We start from the raw sequence: 23,228 nt of genomic DNA, 5'->3' as shown, positions 1-23,228 counted from the left end.
ACCCCTAATTTGGTTGAATCTCCATAAGGCCATTGCCACAAAACCAAAATGGCATTAATGTAATTGGACATGAAAGCAAAGCCATTTTATCAACATGTAGTTATGACATTTCACAATTTGGCAATGATGATTGATGCAAGAACCCACCAACATGGATATCCATGAACACACAACATAGAGAGAGAGAGAGAGAGTTCACTATTGAATCTATAAAAGAATGTGGAGTCTTCTCTTCCTCATCAAGCTACATGATCTATATATGTTGATTCAGAAGGAGTCTGTGTGTGTGTGTGTATATCTTCTTTAGTTTGATGTATGGCACACAGGGTGAAGCCAGGCAAACAAGGAAGTACCACTCATGTATATATTTTGTAAGTCATAGATACAACATCATCTTTCTTATTTATTTATGCAGCTCTTCATATATATGCATATTAATTACTACATATAGTAGTACTTGTGTGATCTCTTCAAAGAATCAATATTATTGTTGTTCTTCTTTAATTTGTAGGAATATTCTATTACTAGCCTTCAAAATAATGGTAGCTATGATCTTTGATTTCTGACTATAGCTACTAAATTTATTTATTTTTAGTTTTAATAAATTATAGATTAGTTTCTATAATTTTATCTTATGCTAAACTACGTACATGCAGACCTATATTATATTATAATGTGGTAGGTCTTTTGCTTCTTTTTTTTTAATGATATGGGATCCTTCGGGTGTGCATCGAGGAAACTCATGAGTCTGTGTGATAACGAGAAAATCATGCGTGTCTGTGAAGTACTACATGATAATTCTCTGTACTAGCTCGGTAAGAACTAGGAATCAACCCTATATATGCTCTCTATGTTTAATTCTCTTTTTTTTTTTACAGTGATTCAATTCAGCGTCTGAAAGACCATAGCAATCTCAAGAATCAGAGCAAACCTTCAACATAAAAAAAATGATAGGCATCCCAAATTTTGTGTCCCAAATATGATGTGTCAAGCAATGAGTTAATTTATGTGGGTCCTTGCGTTTAAGTTGAAAATAAAATAAATCATGTGTAATACATCATATTTGGGACACTTGGTATATTAATTTTTGAGATCTCATAAGTGTTACCCTCAACATATACCTAGCTAGGACAAGTTACTTCTTTTAGTGCCCCATTGATAAGAATTCCCCGACTTAAAATGCAGACAATAGAATCTCTATTGTTTTTGTAAACAAGTGGCGCCAAAAGCAATGGGTATCACTTGTCATTTCATTTTTCAACACTCACAAAAAAATGATATGTTATGCAGAATGAAATATTTGATTTTGGTATTTTAAGAAATCTATTGTTTGTGAATCAATTAGTATTATTTTTAAGAGTCAAGTATCTTTTTTACTAGACATAATTTTATTTATTAAAGTATTTTTAAGTATTTGTTCACCATTAAAATTGTGTAGGGTTTCGTTTCATTTACTATTTCAAGTTGTAACCTCATTAAGGGATTTTAGTTTTGAGTTGAATAAAAATTATAGAGGCGAGCCACCTTTTATTTCCAATTCTTTGGTATTCGTCAGAATCAACGAAGTCTTGAAGCCTTAATTCTAATATATGTGTGTCGAATCAACAGATTTAAGTAGATTTGTTCTCGGTATTCATGTGTCGAATCAACAGGTCTAAGAACGCGTTCTTTTCATCAAGCCACGTTGTATAAGTATGCAAATATATGTGGTGGTAATATTTGGACTAATTAAGTACATGCATATATAGACAACAATTATTGAATGTAGCCGAGGATGGCCACTGTTTCTTTCTTGTGGTATAATATACAGTTGAAAACCGTGGCAAAATTAAACAAAGATAAGGACGGCCACCAAATAGTTAGTATTTAAATATTTGAAGAAGAATTATTAGACAAAGAATTCCTATTGAATAATAATTGTGTCAATGGTCTGGTTTAAGGCCCCCCCAAGTTAGGCAGCTCTCAATGGAAAAAGACCCTTCAATGCTCCCAAAAACACATCTCCTCATCTTCTTTCAACTTCCTAAACCCACTTTGTTGACAAATTTCCTCCACATAAAAAAGCACACATGATGCAGCCCTAGACACACAAATCCAAAACCATGGAAATAACCAATAAAAGCCAAGTTTTGGGGAACCAGAAGGCAAGTGCCAACACCCCAGACAAGGCGAATCACTAGCTTGCACAAAAATGGATTTTAGCCTTCTCTTTTGTAACCAAAAAGAGTTGGTTCTCTCTTTTATACTTTTCACCCACTCAAAACCCAAAAGCACCATTTGGATACTTTACTTTAGCTAAAGAGGTTTGAATGGAATCAAAAAAAGAAAAGTTCAAGGGCTTTACAACAAGAACAAACCCACAGTACCTTGCCTTTACTTAATTACTTGTTTAGTGGCTCAAAACCTTCTAGTTTTATATTTCACATCCAAGAGCAACACATTGCTTGCTTTAAGCATATTGCTTCCAGTTACATTTGAGGTGAAAAGAGCATTTGTCAATCTGGAACTCCAAATTGGCAAATTAGAAAAAGAAAAGAGTGCACACGGCTTGCTACAAGTAATATGTACTTTTCAAGTGCAAGAAGATCCATAGTAATAATAAAAACCAAAAGATCTCATTTTCATTTCATTGCTGCTGAGTCCAGTTTAGTCCTGCCTGGCTTGCCACTTGATACTGAAAAAGAAGGAGCTAATTCAGAATTAGAGAGCGCAAAAAAATGAGCTTATTTAACTAAGCTAAGGTATCGAGGCTCCTCGTGAATGTAACAGAGACTCACGAGTTAGGGCAGAGACGTCGGAACTCTTCAAAACACGCAGCCTCTTCACCATAGATACAAACATACTGCAAAACCCACAATAGAGAATTAGATGTCCCATTCTCGAGAAATATTAGTACATTGCGCAAGGATTGAATAACCAGGAATAGCAAATATGCCTTGCTCAGTGTACAATTTGTTTTCAGTGCGAATAACATCGAGGGAAGAGACCTTATGCATGATACAGCACATCAAAACATGAAAGGGAACATTGGTTAGCAGATGAGGAATCTAATGCTGTTTTTTCACGGGTTATACTAAACGACAGAAAAGCATATATGGGATTTCTTTTCATAGGCTCAATCACCAAGTGCAGGAATATAAAGAGATTATTAAAACTGCATCAGATCCAGAGTGATAAGATGCTTACTGCCATGGGACATCCCCAACAAGCATCCTATCTCCTTCATTGTCCTCGTAAACGAGAGTATATTCGCCACTGCCATCCAATACACCAGTGATTGGTTTCTCTTCCTCTTCAGTATTCATTACTCCATGAGCAGGGGAATCTTTTTGAGCTAAACAAAGAAGCATGAGACAAAATATCAGATAACCATATCTTTTAACAGGTCACATTAACATATTCAAGTAGCGGATAAACTCAATACTAGATGACAACAAACAGTCCACAAATTGGAATCAGAAAAGAAATATTCTTCTGATTTAAATGTCTCAAATTGAATAAAATTCACTCAACACATGGCAACTAGACTGCTTTTACAATTTCGGTTGTACTCGTAGGCCAGTAAAATAACAATTAAGTGACAATTTGGTATCAGTAAAATTTAGATTTAGTGGATTACCAGCAAGAAGGCCTCTAAAGAGTTCATCAACAGCTTTTGAAAGTTTTTCATAGCTGTCATAGGCTTTGAGATCCACTTTCCTACCAATTGGGATTCCATCCATGTTAATCTTCACAAACCTACCTTTGCTGCTACTTTCAACTTGTTTTTCACTGGCAATCTTCTTGTTTGGGACTCCATTTTGAGGATCAGGAGATGCTTTTGAAGAGCTGCTGCTTACAAGATTCTTTCTAAATGTACGGACTGGAGGCCACCCCACAACTGGACCAGGGGCAGTTCTGCTCAATGAAAGACCATCAAAAGATTAATTCAGGACATGAAAAAACAACCCCCCATTCAACTGAAATTTAACACTTCACACAAGTCACAAAGGTACAAAGATAACAACCATGGCCAAGTCCAAGCCATAACTATTTACCATACAAGGCTAATAGTGATTAACAGAAAGAGTCAGACTTGCACAAAAAAGCGAAAATGATGGGTTAATGCCAAATTTAAGCTAAAAGACAGCATGAATGAGCATTTGTATTGCAGGCATAGAAAATCCCGACTACACGATAAAATCTTAAACCAAGAGGGGTAAAAGATATGGCACTTGGATCAAGATGGGAATATGTTAATAAAAGTACACATGGATGAACCTTACATTACATAGTAGGAAACATAAATAAATGAAACAAACAATTATATGCATGGACATGGACCATACAAACAACAACCAACAATGTGATCCTGTGAATGAATATCCTGTCAGAAGGGAGAAGGGGGAAAAACCAATGACATGAGAGAAAAATTGGGAGGCTAAAAAGCTGGAGTACCTTTTCTGGGAGCTGTTGGGCACATCTGTATTTGCAGGTGGGGGTGAAAATGCCTTATTTTCTGCAGACTGCAAGTCTACTACTTTGGTGCCACAGGGCTGTGACTCTGAGGATTCTTTTACGATGCTTTGATGGGTTGTAGATGGAAACTGAAGAAAAGAAGAACCCTTTGTAGACCATGGAGAGGAAAAATTTTCAGAAGAAGAGAACTTTTGTGTTAGGTTCCTATCGTTGCTGTTGTTGTTAGACATGGAAGAGAAGTAGCCAAGAGAGAGATTAATAGACTTTTCATTATCTCTTCCTTTGTTGTTGTTTTTAGAGGAATTCTCCATGGACCATTCTTGAACACCTGGTGGACCAAGCTTTAATTCAAGGCTTTTCTCCACAGAGGACACATGGACTCGCTCTTCATCTCTCTTCACAAGCCACTCTCCCTTTTTGGGAATCAAATCTAGCAAATTAGGACAAGCCTTACCATTCTTCGAACTATCCATTTCTACTTGACTCAACAATAATAATGACTTTTTGCTTTCCAAGCCTGGAAAAGGTCACAAAAATGGAGAATCTCAGTCGAAAATACAACATGAAACCACATAAAAAAAAAACCAAACGAAGGAAGATAACAGATTGAGCTGGTCACTCACCTTCAAGTCCTCAACCAAAGTACAAAATCTTCAACACCCACATCTCTGAATCATCAATATATACCATTCAAAACAGATTCTAAATAAATAAAAAAACCCATATAGGAATAAGCGAGAAACCTGAGATCTTCACTAGAACACAGAGTAATCCCAGAAACTAAGACAAAACAACAGCTCTCAACCCACGAAAATCTTTCAAACTAAGAAACAGAAAACCGGACGCAATATATGAATAGAACCTCTGAAGGAAAAGAACCTCCCTGAAACAAGAGCTCTAACAACTCAAACCCACAAAGGCAAAAGGTATTTAAACAGACGTATCTTGCTTTTGTATTGTTGTTAAGCACGCTTAGTGGGTTCCTCTCTAACGAAAGACTTGGACTTTTTTTCTTCTTTTCTGGAGGACTACAAAGACAATGGGGACAGAACTGAAAAAACGGGAGCTTTAGGAAATTAGCATTTACCCAAAATGTGTGTAAAAGGGAACAAAACCCTGAAAGGAGATTCCTTTTTAACTCAAGACCCCAAAAACAGGAAGCAGAGAGAATTTCAATTCAGAGCATAACATAGAACACACGCAACCCCAAGCCTAAATAATGTTTTAGGTTGTTCGGTTGAAGAAGCAAAGCGTGCTGTGCTGACCTCTCTCTCCAAGTCTCCCACTAAAACTCTACACACCACATAAAAGCCAAAAGGATAAAGATTTCAATAGCAGATAGTGTATGAGTTATTCTAATCGTTGAGTTTGACGCACATAATTCAAGTGAATTCGTGAATTCTACATATCATCATGTACTAAAATTGCCGGCGTACAATTCATTAGTTGGAATAATTAGGACCAATTGAGATGATTAGAATACTAACCGCTAGGATCCCCCGAACAAAGTTACAGCTATATTTGTATTGTCACACTACCCAAAACATACCCTTTATTAGAGTTTCTGTCCGAGAGAGAGACAATTAATTAAACTAGTTAGAGAAATTGATTAATTAAACATTCATCATTTTGTAGTCAATTTGGTTATATATATATAAGGTGACTAAGTGACTTCCTTTGTTAAATTAATTGAATTTAGTGGAGGTTAATTGAGATTCTAACCAATTGTTGCCTTTTTGGGAGTCAAGAAAACGATTGATGTGGGATTTGATTTTTTTTTTTTGTTTTAAATTAAGAGATAATAAAAAGAAGAAAGTAGAGAGAGAAAGAGAAGATTTGCATGATCCATTTTTGCTAGGATTTTATCATGCAATCAAAGCATGCGGATCCCATGGTTCTTGTCTCTTTTTTATCACTCTTTTAACCGTCCACGCATCCCAATGCGTGATGTGAATGAATCATTAATGGCCGTCCGATCTCTGAGAATCTGAAATTTTGATCCAGCAAAATCTGACAAAAACCGGTTCCAATTGTTTTTGTACGCATGTGATTAACGGCCCCGTCCATTCGGATTTACGAAGGGAATGTTCACACGTGCGAGTGGCTTACCAACCCAAACCAAACTTTTGAACCGTACTGGACCGAAATGACCTTGCCGTGCTAAATTAAAACAGCCAATAAGGCTTGTCCACGTTCCACCACCGTTTTATGTATGTACCGTGTACATATATGCATGATGTCATTTTCAGTTTTCTGTTTTTATTTATTTAGTGAGAACCAAAATTTAGCTAGACAAGCTTTGTTCAACTTCCCTTTCTTAACTAACTTTTTGACTAAATCTAAATTAGGCCATATTTTTACATTTTATTTGTGTAGTTTAATTTTAATTTTGATTCATAATGTTCCCCTCATAGAGCTCGTATTAATTAGGGGCATAAACAACTAATTAAATTAAGAAGAGTTGGGATGGGATTCCTTAAATAATAACTAAGCTCATTTAGCAAATAAATTTTAAAATAGATATCTATCTCTGTTATGACTTATAATCCCACGTCAGATTGGCATAATCCAACTAAGTGGTATATAAATAAAGGTCAAGCGCCTCTAGCACAACAGTTTCATTTTTCTAGACCTAAGTACTACAGAGATGACTTAGGAGAACAAATATGTGCGGACAGTGACCAAAAACGAACAACATTTGTTCATTCATGATACTAGCTTGTGTCAGCATCAATTGTTATCCCCACGAGAAAAAACACATTGAATATAGGCATTTTCATGGGAGGAAATAAATAGTGATATAAGCTTTTTTTGGACGGCGGATCCATTGACATTTTGTCAATGAATTTGCTAGTCGATGACACCTTACGAATCCATTGTACCAAATAGGTAGATAGTGATCGACTAAGCTTTCTCCAAAACGTAAACTAAATTGGAGTCAAATTTGGTTTTTCTTTTATTTTCCAAGTAAATCTTGGGGCGATGGTTACATTTTTCTCACATGTAACAATTATATCATAAAAAGCCATTCAGAGGGTACAACCATTACTACTATACTTTGTTTTCTTATGTAGGGAACAATAGATTTCTTTCTATTTTGTTTGGCAACCTACAATTTCTAAAGATTTTGAGAATCATATATGCGTCACAATCAATGAATGGGTTGGTGACTTCAGTGACTAGTGGACTGTAATATTTGGCGCTGCATACGGCCACCATTGGAGGGGTATCATGGTCATTCCATATATGTTTACCCATCAAAATGACAACCTTAACCACAACAGAAGGGTTAAGTAACCTGACCACATGGTTAACCTCGGATAAGTAGCCTTGCGTTGATCCCTTCCTGGTCGGCTGGTCGGCACGGGAGTTTGGATACTCCGAGACGCAACCTATTGCCTTTAGACATCCCCTCACACGAGTAAGCCTATTTAACCATTTTGTGGGTCCCACGTGATTCTTTTTTTCCCCTCTCCCCCACTTTATTTATGTTAATTAAACGTGTTTTGTCTGTGATTAAGGCTTATTTATTGGGTTTGATTTTATCAACTAATTAAACTACCATCATCTTAAACTCCTGAGATGCACTACAATTTGCAACATCAAGAGAGAGAACCAACGGTGATGAATGATGATTGAGTGAGACTGTGAGAGGAGCAGAAAATAGAGGAGTGTAAAAAGTCGGCAAACAAAGTTGTGAAATAGATGTCATGTCATAAAGGAAAAGTGCCGAACTTTCATTTCATGGGGTCCTCTCTCTCCCTAACTGGTTCAAACTGGTAAATGATGTTTGTCCTCTTCGTTGCGACTCAGATGTGGCGCACCAAAGGTGCCAGTCTTGTCACCTTGATTGGTTGATCCCAACCGTCTGGTTTATGGCAATCAAATAATAAAGGCCACATCAAGAATTTTGTTTTCGAGCTAAACCAAAGTGTAGTAGATTCTAGGAGTGTTAATAGAGGGAAAATCGTTATCACATGGCTTAGTTGGTAGCATATGGTGCCTTGTAATAGGACCTATGTTAAAGGCGAGGTCAATGGATCGATTCTCGCAACAACTTCCGTGCCATGCGTGGACGGGATGGGTTGGGCTGTCTGGACCATGGATCCTGGAGAGTACCTGGGGCATGCGTGTCGGCCGGGGAAATTTATAAAAAGGCAGTTTTTATGTAATGCCACGTGCCAGACCCCGACCCGGGCACGACTGCACACGCCGACATTACAGGCTCCATGGGCCACTACCCCCAACCCATCACCACACTGGGCCAGCCGCACTGAATCCCCCAGTACCTGGTAGGTTGTTGCTAGGATTCGAACCCTTCACCTAGCCTTTAACATAGTGCCCATGGCAACCTAAAGGCTAGGTGAAGGGTTCGAATCCTAGCAACAACCTACCAGGTACTGGGGGATTCAGTGCGGCTGGCCCAGTGTGGTGATGGGTTGGGGGTAGTGGCCCATGGAGCCTGTAATGTCGGCGTGTGCAGTCGTGCCCGGGTCGGGGTCTGGCACGTGGCATTAACTCAAAAAATTTAACCGTTATTGATCACGTTGGTGAAGCAATCAGTTTCATATCCTCTACAATATATCAAAACACCCTTCTATAAATTATAATAAATTCACGAGTATGAACTCTCCATGAGCACAACTCATAAAAAGGACCCTAAAACCCATGGAAATTAAACTCCCAAACGCACTCTTTACATTACTAATTATGATATGATGAGACGCGTGATTGATTATAGTAACAACCATCCAACCTCATTCCTCCACTTGTTTTAAAGATGAATGTAATATGATTTGATATAAGAGGACAATTGGTGCAACTTGGTTACCTATGGTGTGGTGGATGAGTGGGAGGAAATTTTGTCGCTGGGAGATTCGAATTCAGCTGGCCACATTTAGTTTTCATGACTCAAGAGTCAAGAGTATTAGACTTGGTAAGAGAGTATTAGTGAAATTTAACCAAATTTTTAGGAGGTAATTAAATCTTCTCTCTCTTCAGTCTTGAGCCAAAAAAAGGTTGACTGAAGAGTTTTTTCAACCAAAAGGATCATTGGATTTATCAAGAACTCAACTTGCCAACTTGGAAGGAAGGCCTTAGAATGAAAAAACAAAATTCCCTTGATTATATAAATGGCAATATATGTGCATATCCATTAAGGATTTGATGTACAGTCCCCTGCCTCATGATCTCCAAATATATCAAACCTTAGTTTGCCCTCTCATTGGCATATGCTGTTAGAGGATTAGGTCTACTAGTGATATGAAATATAAAACATTCATTCCCCTACAAGTTTGAATTTTTGGGAGAATTGGTGTTTCACATGGTATTAGAGATTTAATACTAACAGCGAGGTCTTGAGTTCGAAAACTACCTCTATTATTTAAAAATAATGAAATGTTCCACTTGTTGAGTTTTTCAAAAGAAACTGTTGGATATTCAAAAATCAATAGTTCCCTTCAGTTGCGCAACAACTCAAATGAAATTCTCTCGTGATACACCGATTCTTCTAAAAATTCGAATTTGTAGGAAAAACTGTTACAAAAAGTGCCCACTTACTATTCCCAACACCAACCAAAAAAAAAAAAAAAAATCTTTTTTCTTTCAAACACATTTTTATGCCTCAAAATTCTAACGACTAGGAGTGGCACTATACTCGACTTTGTGTTTGTGGGAAGAAGACCCCACACACCTTTGGATGCTCAATGAGAATAGTTGGATACACACACATTTTCTTCATGTCATTGATTGCATCCATTAAATGTGTATATATATATATATAGATATAGATATTGTCCCATGCGCCGCTATTGAAGGATAAGTTATGGGACCCACCCTACTAGGATTTGGTATTTATCTTAAAATTAGATATTCTTATTATAGTTTAGGATGGTGAAGCCACCATAATCATTAAAAATGGTATCTCCATCTTATCTCAATCCAATTCATGTGGTTTTTAGGACAACTTTGTGCCGCCAATGTTAGTTTTTGTTCAAAAATCTATCAACACATACATACATTGAGGCTATTAATTAACCTTGATTAATCACTATTTCTTGTTCAAATGAATGGTTTTATTACTAGGATATCACCCAAACGATGCTTAGTCTCTAGACATCAAGTGTAAAAATAATAATAAAGCAAAATGTTAGTACTTTGAAGCATGTTTAGAACTTCCAATGAAGTATTAGTGCCTGTTATCATCTTCTAAAAAGCGTGTGTTATTACCAGTTGTGGAATGATTATTAAGATCTTTCTTTTAATCGACGAAGAAGTTTTGATTGAGATGATGAAATTGATTGTAGTAACCTTTTTTTATAAATGTGGAAGGTCGTAAAATCAACTGTCATATGTCTAACGATTTCGACTTTATTTCCTTGTATGGGCCAAAAGCCCATGGAGTATTTTGTGGAATTAACTCTCATTTTCGTTTCCCAAAAAAACTTTCTTTTTAATCAAAAGTGACCTTTAATTAGGATTTTATTCTTTTCTCTCATTTTCTAAAATTGGTGCAATCACCAGGGGTAGAGCAGACCAGGCCCATCCCATCTCATACCTACAAAGGCTAGGACTTTATTTTCTTCTATTTTTTTCCCCCTAAAACTGGTGCAATCAGCAGGGTAGAAGCAGACCAGGCCCAGCCCATATCTTTATTCTACAGGCACGCAAAACTTTTTATTAGATTTCAGAAGAGAATTAAAATATCACAGCTTTTACAATTGGACTAACAAACTTGTAAAAGGATGCTCATAATTGAAAGAAGAGTACAATCAAGATAATTGACCAAACCTAGTTCTCAAGTTTTGAGACAAGCTGAAGCCATCTTGGTGGCTCTTCATCAAAAATGTAGGTTAAAGGAGAAACTAGAACGCCGCTAGCCCCGATCTGCAGAAAAGCAAAAATACACCAAGTAAACACATATTAATCCCAAGTAAAACAGAAGCAAACCAGCAGAGGTGTATTTTGTGATGGAGGGTGGATTAATCCTTATCGAAAATGGAACTGATAAATGAAAAACCAGGAACTGAAAATCAAAACATGAATCAGTTTTTTCTTTCTATCAGCAGCAATGCTCACATCAACCTCAAGAAGTTTGTACACAGTTTACTGGCTGATTTTCGAGCTAGAAACAGAATCTATAAGCTTGACATATGATACTGAATATGCGTATAAAATTAAGAATGGTAAAACTAATAACACATGAACTTTCCGATGCAAAACCAGTTTGGATAATCACATTACCCCTGAATATTACCAATCATGGCTCACCTCTCTTAGTTGCCGCACAGAATCGTACAGTGCCTTTTTGGGTACACATATGACTATTACATGGTAATCAAGGACAGCCTTTCCATCGCGCTTGCAGAAAACAGGGCTAACTGTAGGCCCCTGAAAATTACTGTCAAAGATTAATACAAACAAAGAGCAACTATATGATGACTTTGAATAATCTATAAGAAATGGTTTGACCATTAACTCACAATCGAGATTTAAGAGCATATTTTATTGCATTATAGTTTCAACATTATTAATGGTGATAGGCTAACAAGCGAGGAGCAAAAGTATATTTCAGATTTGAACATTGATTAATTTGAATCTCACCTGCAACCCAGACAACAATGGTTGCCTCAGTACTTTCTCAGCCACTTCCTCTGCGCTAAACCCTCTCATGTTTGCTGTCACCTGCTATGCAAACAATTTAAAATGAAATGGAAAGAAAGAAGAGGTGGAGGATTTGAAAAAATTTTGAAATCATATGCGCACCGTGAACTGACCACCTGCCCTCAAATGTGCCTCCAGTCTTTCGAGGATCTCACGGGTTGTAACCCTCACAGCTTTCCTGTTCAGTGATCTCCTGCTTGCGACAAGAACAGCCTGAAGAAAGTTTAGCTTGTAAGTTGTGAGGTAAGATAAAAAAACTGATAAAGGTTGAATGTAAAACCAGTATCCTAACACCTCATCTCGTAGCATTCCCACATTCCCAAAATCAGAACATCACAAGATTATCCGATCGTCTATCAATTAGATAGTTTTACCTGGCTCTCCAACACTACTCCGCCTTCAATTTCCTTCAAGTTGTTTTCTTTGAGTGTTGTTCCACTACTCACAAGGTCCAAAATAGCATCAGCTGACCCCATCTAAATTACGAGAAAGAAAAATGATCATATGAATACAAGAAGAGAGAGCATAAACATCATTATGCAACATATGAAGGTCTCAAACCAAGAAGAGTACAATTATGGCAGATATGCGCTAAAGCAACAGGAGTATGTCTCACCGCAGGCTGGGCTTCCAGTGCCCCATCAAAAGTTGAAAATGTCACATGCTTCAATCCATTTTCTTTCATAAATTTAGGCCCTAACTGTGAAACAAAAATTAATTCCAAATGTATCCATAAGACTTACAAACCAAAACATCCCCAAAGTGCCCTGGTATACGATAAAAGGAAGAGAAACCCATCATACATAAGTGAAGCCAGTAGCAACTCGCAGAGGTTTTTCTTCAGTCCATTGAGGCATTTGTGCTAGCTCCCTAATCGAATTTATGTTTTCAAAATCTCCATATTGGGGAATCTGAAAGAACAATGATATCTTTAGACTATTAACATTGAAAGCTATGAAACAATATAAGTATAACAACTTACTGCAAGGGATAAATGGCAGTCGCCGTACTCAAGAGCATCATGAACAATGATAAGATCTTCATCCCCCTAAAAAAATTTTAATTTCGGAAATTAATTCGCTAGAGTAATGCATCTTTACTAAGTTGATTGAACCAGTAAGGTAACAAGAAGATTGCAAAGGAAATATGTTACGATATGACACCACAAGACCAATCATCATGATTCATGGCTGTAATTCAACCTTGTGATACAGAACACAACAAAAGAAACATTTTCTCAACAATTACATCCAAAAGTTCAAAATCCAATATTTATCAACAAATGAATTTTCAAGTTCATTGAAAATTTTGATGAATGCTCAGTGACCTCAATGCTCAAAGCTTCCATATATCCAGCGCTCATTCATTGTTATGATCAGAGTAAATGTAAAAATTGTTTTACATCGAAAGCTAAAAAACAAAATCAAGATGTTTTTTATGAGCTGAAAAATCAACACGCTGAGCAAATTGGAACATATAAATTGATTTCTCACAGAGGTGAAGCAGCTTAATGTTACCCATGGACGTCTAGAAAAATTACCTTCCTAGTTCTATATCAGCAGCATCAAAAAATAAAGGAAATCAATGGAACACCAAAAATCTAAATTCAAAATCAAATCCAACGAGAGTTCAATAAATTTTTTTTACAACTTAATGGCTTACCTTTCCATATTCATTGACTGTATCAAAACCCACAATACCAAGATCTAAATCTCCAGTTAGCAGTTGTCGTACAATGTCTTTTGGCCGCTGGAACCAGACTTGTAGATTGGATAGCTGCAGAAGGTTATATGGGCATAAGAAAATCATTTAGAAGTAGCAGTACATGTCTTCAATAATTAAACACACTAAAAACCAGTTTTGGGATTAAAAAAAAAAAGACACAGCCATTGTCTCCAAAATGAAGCCCACATTAACCATAGATAGTACAAACTACTAGCTAGTCGTAGTAATTTACCGTGTTTTGAAACTTGTTGATCTGTCGATTAACGTTTGCAACAGAAACACATACAGGATTCAAAAAACTGAAGCATGGAAAGAAATAATCTCCCACATAATCTCAGAGAGAAGGAGAGATTAAAAGAAACCTGAGGGATTTCGGCAACATACTGTCGTGGATTGATCTTCTTGACAAACAATTGACAGTCCTGTGCATGGTAGAAAACAAAGGTTAGTGTGTTTTTTTTTAAGAAGAAGAAGAAGAAGAAACAAATGTCAGAATTTAAAAGACTAAAATGAAAACACTACAGAAAATGACTAAGAACTATCTAACACTCAGCACAGTGAAACAAATTATTTAATTGAACGCCTTGTGATATATGGAATAAACTTCAATGGCGTCCAAACGAATTTGAACAGAAAAAAATGTAAAATCGAAACCGCATTGGCTGAAGATAATGCAATTCTTTCCATCATTTCTCTAGTGAAGAGAACGAAACACAAACCTTAAGAAGATCGAGAGTATCATCTGCCATTCGACCCTTGCTTGGCAACCCGAGACGAATTTCGCTCCTCTCCACAACCTGACCGTCGATTCTTCCATTTACGACGCTCACCTGAGACTGCTGCACCGAGGAACAAGTGATAGTAGAAACAACAGGCTTAACAGAAACACAAACCGTAGAAAAAATGGAAAACTTAGGAGAAGAGGAGTGAAAAGACGAAGAAGCGGACGAGAGGAAGGAGAGAGCCGGAGAGGGAGAAGAAGAGCATTGAACTCGAAGAGATGTTGACATTGTTCGATCTCTGTCTGTCTGAAACAGTCAACGGGAGAAATCGAAGTGAAGCAGAAGTGATAGCGACCGCATAATCAGAATATTAGTTATCCCACGAAAGGAAGGGCCACTTTCTCATTTATAGTATATTTGAATTGAGAGATTTAGGGAAAGAGAAAACAAGGAAAATAGACTTTTTTTTTAATTGTTTTGTTTGAATAATTTAAAAAAAATTAAGGAAAAAAATTTGAAGAAGATTGTGACAAAATTTTCATTAAAGGAAGGAATTTGGAGAGAATTAAAGGAAAAATTTTCTTTTTTTTTCTTACATTCTCTTCTCTTCTCTCCCCCAAACCCTCAATCTAAATATACTATTAATCATTAAGTTTTATAAACTCCTACGTTTATATCAATTAAATGATAAAATTTAATACTGAAATGATTGGGATCCCTTTCGGTGATCTCTAACATTTTGGAAGTGAAGCAGCGAACCCGAAAGGAAAGATGCGAATATACTGCCCGCGCTGATGAAAGTTGACAAATTTGACAAAACTGCCCTTGTCTAGTTGTCTCGTCTTTTTAGGGAGCCTTCCCATGAGGCCAACTCATTTTTCACGTTTTTATTTATTTAAATCATACTTTATTAGTACTGCATTCAATATTTTGAGAGTACAAAACAAGAAGAAGAAAACACAAACCATCCCCGTGTTTTCTTTTGAGGGAGTTCTAGAAAAATGGTCCGTGTTTTCTTTTTTATTTATTTTAAAATCAAAAAAAATTCTTTTATTAGTTTTTTAGTTGAAATATTTGGAGAATTGTTAGTTTTTAATTGATTTTTTGTGTTTCGATTAATATAAAATCAATATTTTTTTAAAAAATTTGGGACCTTGGGGATTTGGGGGCCCAGGGCGGCAACCCATGTCACCCCACCCCAGGGCCGCCCCTGCCCCAACCACATCATCAAAATACCCAAACACATCAGCAAAACACATGCTTCAATGCATTTTGTTGACCCCAACAAGACCATACCATTGTAGTTGCTCTAACCCCCACCTGTGAATGTATGAAACAATCCAAATTAACCATAACTGTTTTTTTTTATGGACTCGTGGAGGAGAACATGTGTTTGCATGGAATTGTCTAAACCAATTTTGTCCTGAGCATATGTGCCTTATCATGGTGCTGAACGGTGTGCCTTGTGAGGCGACAAGCCTCTTATGATTTGTTTGGATTGATATTTTAGAGAGTTAAAAGAGGGAGAATAAACTTCATGGATTGTATGTAGAGCGAAGAGAGTTAAGTGGGGTGAAGGAAGAAAAAAGATCACCAATAATTAACATAATATTTTGTAACCTCGAGTTTGTAAGGGGATAGAAATAATTTGTTTATTATTTCTAAAATTATTCGTAAATTGTTTTTAACTTTTTTTTTAAAAAACCGCTGAAGAATATGTTTTTTATTGGAATCAAATATTTGACATACATATACCTAACCTAACAAATTATCAACCAAACAATCTCTCATTGGCAATTCTCATCTCTCCACTCTCATTAACTCTTGTTAAGACTACCTTCCATCCTTCCATCCAAGTAAGCTCAATTGTTAACTTCCTCTCAATTAATCATACTCAACTCTTTATTTTTCAATCCAAACAAAATTTAAAAGATTGTGACTAACATGCGCATGATGTGGACACGGACCCACCAACTCTTCTCTGGCTGGGGTTAATGTTGACTCTTTTGTTTTTACTTTTTTGTTTAATCGGAATTAAAATAATTATTAATCATGGCCTCCAAATGATCAGTGAAATTTATTCTTAATTATTCGATTTAATTATTCCTATTCTTTAATTAGTGTCGGTTACCAAACCCCGTGATTTTCATTTCCTAAAATACCCCTTGCTTTTATTTTATTTAGGAAAAAAAATCCCATCATGTGAGTCATTGCCTTAATATGTTTGTTTTTTTTTTTTGTCCAGCCCTTAATATGTTTGTTGATTGCTCAATTGATGTGATCAGAGCTCAAATATGAGCATAATTAGTCTTTCGAAAACTTTTTGTATCCCTAACAATTTCTTCCATATAACAATATTACGTTATTTAATTATATTAAATTACATCATTACATTATCTAATTACATTGAATTCATTATTACGTTGTCTAATTACATTGACTTTCATTATTATATTGTCTAATTACATGTTATGGCTGAATCTATTAGAAATACGTAGCGTTGTCGTTACTCTTTATTGAACTCTAACGGGGAATGGTATGTTAGAGCATCTCCAAGGGAGGCATCAAATGAGACATCAAATGGGTTAACTACCATTTTGGTTCCCCAAATCTCAAAATCGAGCCTCAAAGGAGGGCATCAAATGGGGATGCAAAAATAATTATCCCATGTGTTTGGATGCAAAAATGGATCTTGAGGAGAGAGAAAATGAGGGGATACAAAAGTTAGTTGTGAGACATGATTTTAAATTTTGAAATGAGTTAATTTAAATGTATTTGAGAGATGGTTACTCATTTGGTTACTTGGGTTGGAGTTGATGAATTTTTAAAAAATCAAATGAGGTATCAAAATATTATAGTAGTAACCAAAGGGTATTTTGATTACTCCCATTGAAGATGCTCTTAGAATATGACAATTGCACTTATCCCCACAACATCACTTTCCACGTGTAACACCTGTCACACTTTCTTGTTAGATTTAAATTGTCCGTAGTGATATACATACATAGGATTTGTGTACATAAAAGATACATAATGATGTGGCAGCTGACTAGACAAATTCAAAAATAAAAAATCAAACCCTAGAAATCACTTTTATCTCTCATCAGATTTTATTTTTCTCTCTCCTCTATCTCTCCCTCTCCTCTCTGTCACGCTCTCTCTCTTATTCTCTCAAGGCCAATAACGAACCTCCATCGTCCGGCCACTGATATGACTGCCGCTGCCGCCAAAAGAAGCGTCTAGCCCCCAGAAGCAACGCCCAGCCACCACTTACCGTCAACGGTTGTTGATTTTGTTGAAAATCTACCATGAAGCCATGGGTATCCACCGAACAAAAATCACAGATCTGGCTGATTCCGATGTCTGTTTGGCAATCTGACACCACCAATGGACTCACCTACATGAGGAGCACCTAGCCCAGCCCTTCGTCGATCGAAACGGCTACCGGAAAATAGAGACCCACATCAAGGTATGCTCCGGTGCATTATTACACTGTCTTAAATTAATTACACTGTCAAGAAAAATATTAATTATCAAGATGAGGAGCTGAGTTCAAGTTTCTTTGGTGTGATAGAGACCCACATAACATGTTGTACACTTATCACAAACACAGCCTATTGAGATGGCAAGCTCGTTAGAGAGAGATGTCGAACGAAGTCAGTGAAGAAGGTCAGAGCCAAGGGAAGGACTACGTGGATTCTGGTTGGTGGGGGGTTTTGGATTTCTTTTTGATGTCCTTTTATCTAGTTTGATATGCTTGTATTGAGATATTTTTTGATTTGATTTTTTATTCCCTTAGGTTGCAATTTCTCCTGGTTTGCTCATTCATAACCTTTCGAAGTTGTTGGAAGGGCTTGATTAGTTTGAAGGTGTTGGTTCAGGTCATGGGTATATATACAGAGTTCAATACATTTTCAATGCGCAATGTAATTATGATTTTGGTGTAAATTCATTTTGATTTACATTGTTGCTGCTAGACAAGGTAATTGGGTTGTTATTTACAATTATAAATGAGTTTGTCAAGTTCTTTAGTAGCAATGAGCCATTGGTGATTAAACTTGTCATTACTTATTTATTTAGCTTTCCAATGGCTTATTACACAGTGCAATGGACAGCGCATTTAGCTCTCTGGTGGCTTATTACACTAAAATCGACAGTTTATTTAGCCCAATCCATTATTACACTGTGCAATTGACAGTGTATTTAGTCCAGAAAAATCTTAATTATCAAGATAGGGAGTTAAGTTCAAGTTTATTTGGTGTGATAGAGACCCACATAACATGTTGTGTACTCATCACAAACAGAGCCTATTGAGAGAGCAAGCTCGTTAGAGAGAGAGATGTCGAACGAAGTCAGTGAAGAAGGGCAGAGCCATGGGAAGGACTACGTGGATTCTTGTTTTGGGGGGGGGGGGTTTGGATTTCTTTTTGATGTTCTCTTATCTAGTTTGATATGCTTGTATTGGGATATTTTTTGATTTATTTTTTTTATTCCCTTGGGTTGCAATTTCTCCTGGTTTGCTCATATTCTTCATACCCTTTCAAAGTTGTTTGAAGGTCTTGATTAGTTTGAAGGTGTTGGTTCAGGTCATGGGTATATACAGAGTTAAATACACTTTCAATGCCCAATGTAATTAGGATTTTGGTGTAAATTCATTTTGATTTACATTGTTGCTACCAGACAAGGTAATTGAGTTTTTATTTACAATTATAAATGAGTTTGACAAATTCTTTAATAGCAATAAATCACTGGTGATTAAACTTGTCATTACTTGCTTATTTAGCTTTTTAGTGGCGTATTACACTGTGTAATTGACAGTATATTTAGCTCTCCAGTGGCTTATTACACTGTAATCGGTAATGTATTTAGCCCAATATGTTATTACACTGTGCAATTGACAGTGTATTTAGCCCAGTGATTTATTACAATGTACAATTGACACTGTAATAAAATAACAAGTCACCAATCACAAACTCGGGAGAAAAAAATGAAGAAGTAAAAGAGGTGAGGAGAGAGAATAAGAAAGTTGGAGAGAGAAGAAAGACGTACAAAAAGTTAAAAAAAGAAGAAACAAAAAGCTAGCTTGATGAGAGAGAAGCGGGAAATTGAATGTAAGATATAGAGTTTTTAAAAAATAATCTATGTGGCATACCACATAGATTATGTATCTTATGTACCCTATATATATTATGTATCTAATTCATTTTCCTAAATTGTCTCCCACTTTATTTTTTGAAATCTGTGTACTTTATATATATATATATGTAACAAATGTATATGCAATACACTTAATAAAACAAATCACTTTCTCTTTATCTTTTCTATTTCTTCTCCTTCATTTGTTGCTCATCTCTTTGTTTAATCTACAACTCAAGCTTTGTTTCTTCAATTTATTACATGATTATGTTTGGTATAAAATAAAGAGTAAACACAAGTGTGAGAATATTAATAATACAATTTTCAAATTATCTTCTTTTTTTTTTCCCTTTTAGAAAATAAAATAATAATTTATAACAGGTATAAAAAAATATTTTACACATCAATATCATTCTCCTCAAAACACCAACTAAATGCTCCGTAAGAATCCTTCTCAAGAATAACATGACTCAGAATATTGTCACACGAAGTCAAGCCTAACATGTGAAATGATAGGAGGGTTTATAAACGTTATATTTACATAATCAACATTTGTAGTGACTAACAAAGTAAAGAAAAGGCCAATAGAAACGAAGACAATTATTTGTAGGCATCATACTGCAAGTATGTTTACTTGCAAAGAGAAGCTAGTACTTGGCGGGGTGGATTGAAGGGCCTGCGAGCGTGAAGAACTGCCCAGTTGTCTATTAATATAACATCCCCCTTCTGCCAAGGAATGGCAATGCATTCCTCTTCAAGTATCTTCAAGCAGTCATAGATGATATTGGCAGGCAATGGTTTGCCATCTCCGAAGGTCACTGCCTTCTCGGGATCATTCCGTGCATCCTTCCAACCTGTGTAAGCAGCTACCATGCTATTAAACCAAATCTTGCGCTGTCTTGAATCGTCATATTTGATGGCTGGTATTGGACCCATTATTGTTTTCACTCCGTTTTCTGTCCATTCCAACTTCATACCCAGCTTAGCAGCCCTGTTAAACATGTTGGTAGAGCAATGTAAATCAACTTTTTGTTCATCATATATAGGCATTATATCGCTTGCACATCAATATGTAAGCAAATGCACAGCCACAACCTCCATAGATAACAATAATGAAGGTAAAGACAGACTATTCAGAAAGAACTTGAAACAAATATATGAGAAGTTTATGCAACAGTTTAAACACATAAATACAGCAGGTAAGGACTAAGGAGATATGAAAAATCCAATAACTGGAACCACAAGCAACAGTTTAAGTAGAACTCGAAGTTCATTACACCAGAAGAGCATTTCAAAGATAGAGGTTCCATAATAATTAAGCAAAACAGAAAAAAGAAAGCGAGAATCACAGAGTTCAGTGGTTTCTTCGGGGAGAAAAATCAAGCCACCCAACGCTATTGTTTATGTACACACCAAAGGGGATCAGAATAAACTTAATACTTTGGGTTGACAAAAGAGAATAAAATACATGTCTGAAGTACCCAGTAAGTAATCATGGTTGAATGCTAGAAATATTATAGTTCTATTCCTGCACCAAGAAAATTACATCCACGACTGAAAGCCTGAAACAATGCATTTATATGGTTATACCTAAGATTGGAGAGCAAGGTGAAGCTCTTTCGCCTCATACGTTACATAGGTTGTATTCAAAATCACCACTGCTACCTTTCTAGAATTGAAATCATCACCATCATACACCCAAGAAAAGTAAATGGGTACTTAAAGTTAGTGATGATGAAGGATAGTTATGTTGCCCTAAAGTAAACGTAATATTCATTAGTGTAAGCCAACACACAGAATTCAGTTCTGTGGTCTCTCCAATTTCTTCAGAACTTGTAAGTTCTACATTTACTGAAATAACCTCTAAAATTTTGATTAAGCTTACTCGATCCATTCAAAAAATGAACTCCATCGCGTGTTTAAAGCATCATTCTATCAAAGAAGTAATAATGAATGAAAATCGCCAAATAACTAAATGATGTACAACATTTGATAGAAGCCGAGTGGTCAAACCTTTCCTCAGCCACACTTTTGTCCTTGGTCAAGAACGTGGACTTCCACCCTCGTCCAATTGGAGATGAAGGATCATCATCTTCTCCTAAAACCCGTATATACATTAACCCATGCTCCTCCAAGCGTTGAACAAAGTCAGGATATCTTTCTTTCATCCTCTCATAGACAATGTGGCTAAGCACCAAAGGAGTTTCACCACCACTTCCGGGTTCAACTTCACAAAAGAAAAACAATTTTGATGGGAACTCCGGAACCTGTTGACAAATGATACTAATCAGAAACAAGATTCAATTTCTAGAGTAATAAAAAAAAATTGAAGTCAGTTTCATTGAGCCTTATATCATATGTAAACTGCACTATCATCAATCTAAATGAAGCTTCAAAAAAAAAAAGAAAGGAGACACAACAACAAAATGAACACAATTCAATCCTACTAATAGCAAAAAAGACTCACAAGGACTACTTATCAGCATTAAAAATTCCATGTACGCTTTGAGTCTCAAACAAAACAAATCAAAAGAACACAATGCTTGTTGAAGATAATCATCTAGGAGAATAAGATCATAAACAAAAGTAAATCAGCAACCTGTTAACTTGCAATCCACAACGAAAAACAAAAATAACAACCATATTGTCTGTTACTAATTTTAGGACTTTCTAAAATAATCTGTATTAATATGGAACGTCCAGAACTTACTATTTCCATATATTCCTTCTCTGAATTAACTATCCCTCACAATCTCTCAATCAATGATGGGGAAAGTCAGTTCAATTCTAGCAAAATCACAAATGTGGTTTTCTAGCTAAAACTCAATAAGAATTGAATTGAAGTCAAATAGTTATTTACTATGATCAAATCACATCCCATCTATCAAAATTATAAATTTTAGCCACAAATTATAAACCCAAAAGTTGACGTTCTTTTTCTATGTCAACGAAAACTCAATCGAGTATATCCAAACTTCAACCCAGAAGGATGAATTACACGGAATCGACAAACATCATCTGATCACAGAAAATTTAAAATTTTACCAAAAGTCTCGACGTAGCATTACCTGAGCCATTTCGTGGTGAAAAGGGATTTTCTGGTCAGGAGGGGACTCATTGGCCGTAAAAACACGGCCAACGACGTTAGTCCTGGGAGCAGCTCCGCCCACGTACGGCAACTCCTCGAAGCCAAACGCCTCAACGACGTCGTTAAAGTCTGAGGCCGAAACTACTGGGAATCCCCTGAAGAGTATTGCCCCTGTTTTGTGGAGTAGTGACCGAAGATAAGGTTGATTGGCTCTGATTGAATCAGTGAAGAGAGCCAGAGAAGGAGACGAAAGTTTTGGTGATAGAACAGATGGAAAAGTAAAGGGATCATAATGTTTTTGTTGCGGAATTCCAATCTCCAGAAAAGGGATTTCCATGGCTCCCCTGTAACTACAGCACGCTCTCTGATTGCATTATACATCTGGCAAGTAGTTGTGCTCCTCTCTCCTAGACGGTATATGGAACCAGGTTCATGCT

At 36.3% G+C, this 23,228-nt stretch overlaps 3 protein-coding genes and 1 long non-coding RNA gene across 6 annotated transcripts; 1 reads left to right on the top strand and 3 right to left on the bottom strand.

The window, feature by feature from the left end:
• Positions 1-130: 130 nt before the first annotated feature.
• Positions 131-1,533, top strand: LOC120011333. The gene is made up of 2 exons (XR_005471004.1): positions 131-371; positions 879-1,533. It is a non-coding gene; the product is annotated as an uncharacterized LOC120011333 (long non-coding RNA).
• An 806-nt stretch (positions 1,534-2,339) lies between these two features.
• LOC120011035 (auxin-responsive protein IAA26-like) lies at positions 2,340-5,617 on the bottom strand. Of its 3 annotated transcripts, none has more exons than XM_038862047.1 (7): positions 5,202-5,617; positions 5,082-5,126; positions 4,438-4,975; positions 3,620-3,897; positions 3,187-3,334; positions 2,778-2,842; positions 2,340-2,689 (listed from the first exon to the last, which is right to left on the bottom strand). In XM_038862047.1, exons 3-7 carry the CDS (start codon positions 4,929-4,931, stop codon positions 2,622-2,624), a joined length of 1,053 nt encoding a protein of 350 aa, XP_038717975.1. In that variant the 5' UTR covers positions 4,932-4,975; positions 5,082-5,126; positions 5,202-5,617; the 3' UTR covers positions 2,340-2,621. The 3 variants fall into 3 exon arrangements, with proteins under 3 accessions (XP_038717975.1, XP_038717978.1, XP_038717977.1); XM_038862050.1 differs by having other exon boundaries at positions 2,340-2,674; positions 5,202-5,611; XM_038862049.1 differs by having other exon boundaries at positions 5,082-5,616.
• Positions 5,618-11,079: 5,462 nt separating this feature from the next.
• Positions 11,080-14,960, bottom strand: LOC120011034 (ATP phosphoribosyltransferase 2, chloroplastic-like). The gene is made up of 11 exons (XM_038862046.1): positions 14,565-14,960; positions 14,208-14,267; positions 13,783-13,896; positions 13,103-13,168; positions 12,924-13,031; positions 12,737-12,820; positions 12,495-12,596; positions 12,223-12,333; positions 12,061-12,141; positions 11,728-11,847; positions 11,080-11,343 (listed from the first exon to the last, which is right to left on the bottom strand). Exons 1-11 carry the CDS (start codon positions 14,853-14,855, stop codon positions 11,248-11,250), a joined length of 1,233 nt encoding a protein of 410 aa, XP_038717974.1. The 5' UTR covers positions 14,856-14,960; the 3' UTR covers positions 11,080-11,247.
• A 5,133-nt stretch (positions 14,961-20,093) lies between these two features.
• LOC120010108 (clavaminate synthase-like protein At3g21360) lies at positions 20,094-23,175 on the bottom strand. The gene is made up of 3 exons (XM_038860809.1): positions 22,772-23,175; positions 21,717-21,970; positions 20,094-20,694 (listed from the first exon to the last, which is right to left on the bottom strand). The coding sequence occupies exons 1-3, from the start codon at positions 23,126-23,128 to the stop codon at positions 20,334-20,336; spliced, it is 972 nt and encodes a 323-aa protein (XP_038716737.1). The 5' UTR covers positions 23,129-23,175; the 3' UTR covers positions 20,094-20,333.
• Between the last annotated feature and the right edge of the window lie 53 nt (positions 23,176-23,228).

This window comes from Tripterygium wilfordii, chromosome 12 (assembly GCF_013401445.1).
Source record: "Tripterygium wilfordii isolate XIE 37 chromosome 12, ASM1340144v1, whole genome shotgun sequence".
NCBI lineage: Eukaryota > Viridiplantae > Streptophyta > Magnoliopsida > Celastrales > Celastraceae > Tripterygium > Tripterygium wilfordii.
The sequence above is the reverse complement of the archived record's forward strand: the minus strand, read 5'-3'. Positions and strand labels throughout refer to the sequence as shown.

Bases quoted from the DNA above. Each gene is read 5' to 3' on its own strand.
- LOC120011035 (XM_038862047.1), bottom strand. From the start codon at position 4,931: ATGGATAGTTCGAAGAATGGTAAGGCTTGTCCTAATTTGCTAGATTTG. The intron at 3,898-4,437 runs GTACTCCAGCTT...TTCATTGAGCAG, and splicing joins CCCAACAGCTCCCAGAAAAG to AACTGCCCCTGGTCCAGTTG. The intron at 3,335-3,619 runs GTAATCCACTAA...TTCTTTGTTTAG, and splicing joins CTTTAGAGGCCTTCTTGCTG to CTCAAAAAGATTCCCCTGCT.
- LOC120011034 (XM_038862046.1), bottom strand. From the start codon at position 14,855: ATGTCAACATCTCTTCGAGTTCAATGCTCTTCTTCTCCCTCTCCGGCT. The intron at 12,821-12,923 runs GTATGATGGGTT...TTTGTTTCACAG, and splicing joins TTGCTACTGGCTTCACTTAT to TTAGGGCCTAAATTTATGAA. The intron at 11,848-12,060 runs GTGAGATTCAAA...AGTAATTTTCAG, and splicing joins CATTGTTGTCTGGGTTGCAG to GGGCCTACAGTTAGCCCTGT.
- LOC120010108 (XM_038860809.1), bottom strand. From the start codon at position 23,128: ATGGAAATCCCTTTTCTGGAGATTGGAATTCCGCAACAAAAACATTAT. The intron at 21,971-22,771 runs GTAATGCTACGT...ATTTGTCAACAG, and splicing joins TTCACCACGAAATGGCTCAG to GTTCCGGAGTTCCCATCAAA. The intron at 20,695-21,716 runs GTTTGACCACTC...CATGTTTAACAG, and splicing joins AAAAGTGTGGCTGAGGAAAG to GGCTGCTAAGCTGGGTATGA.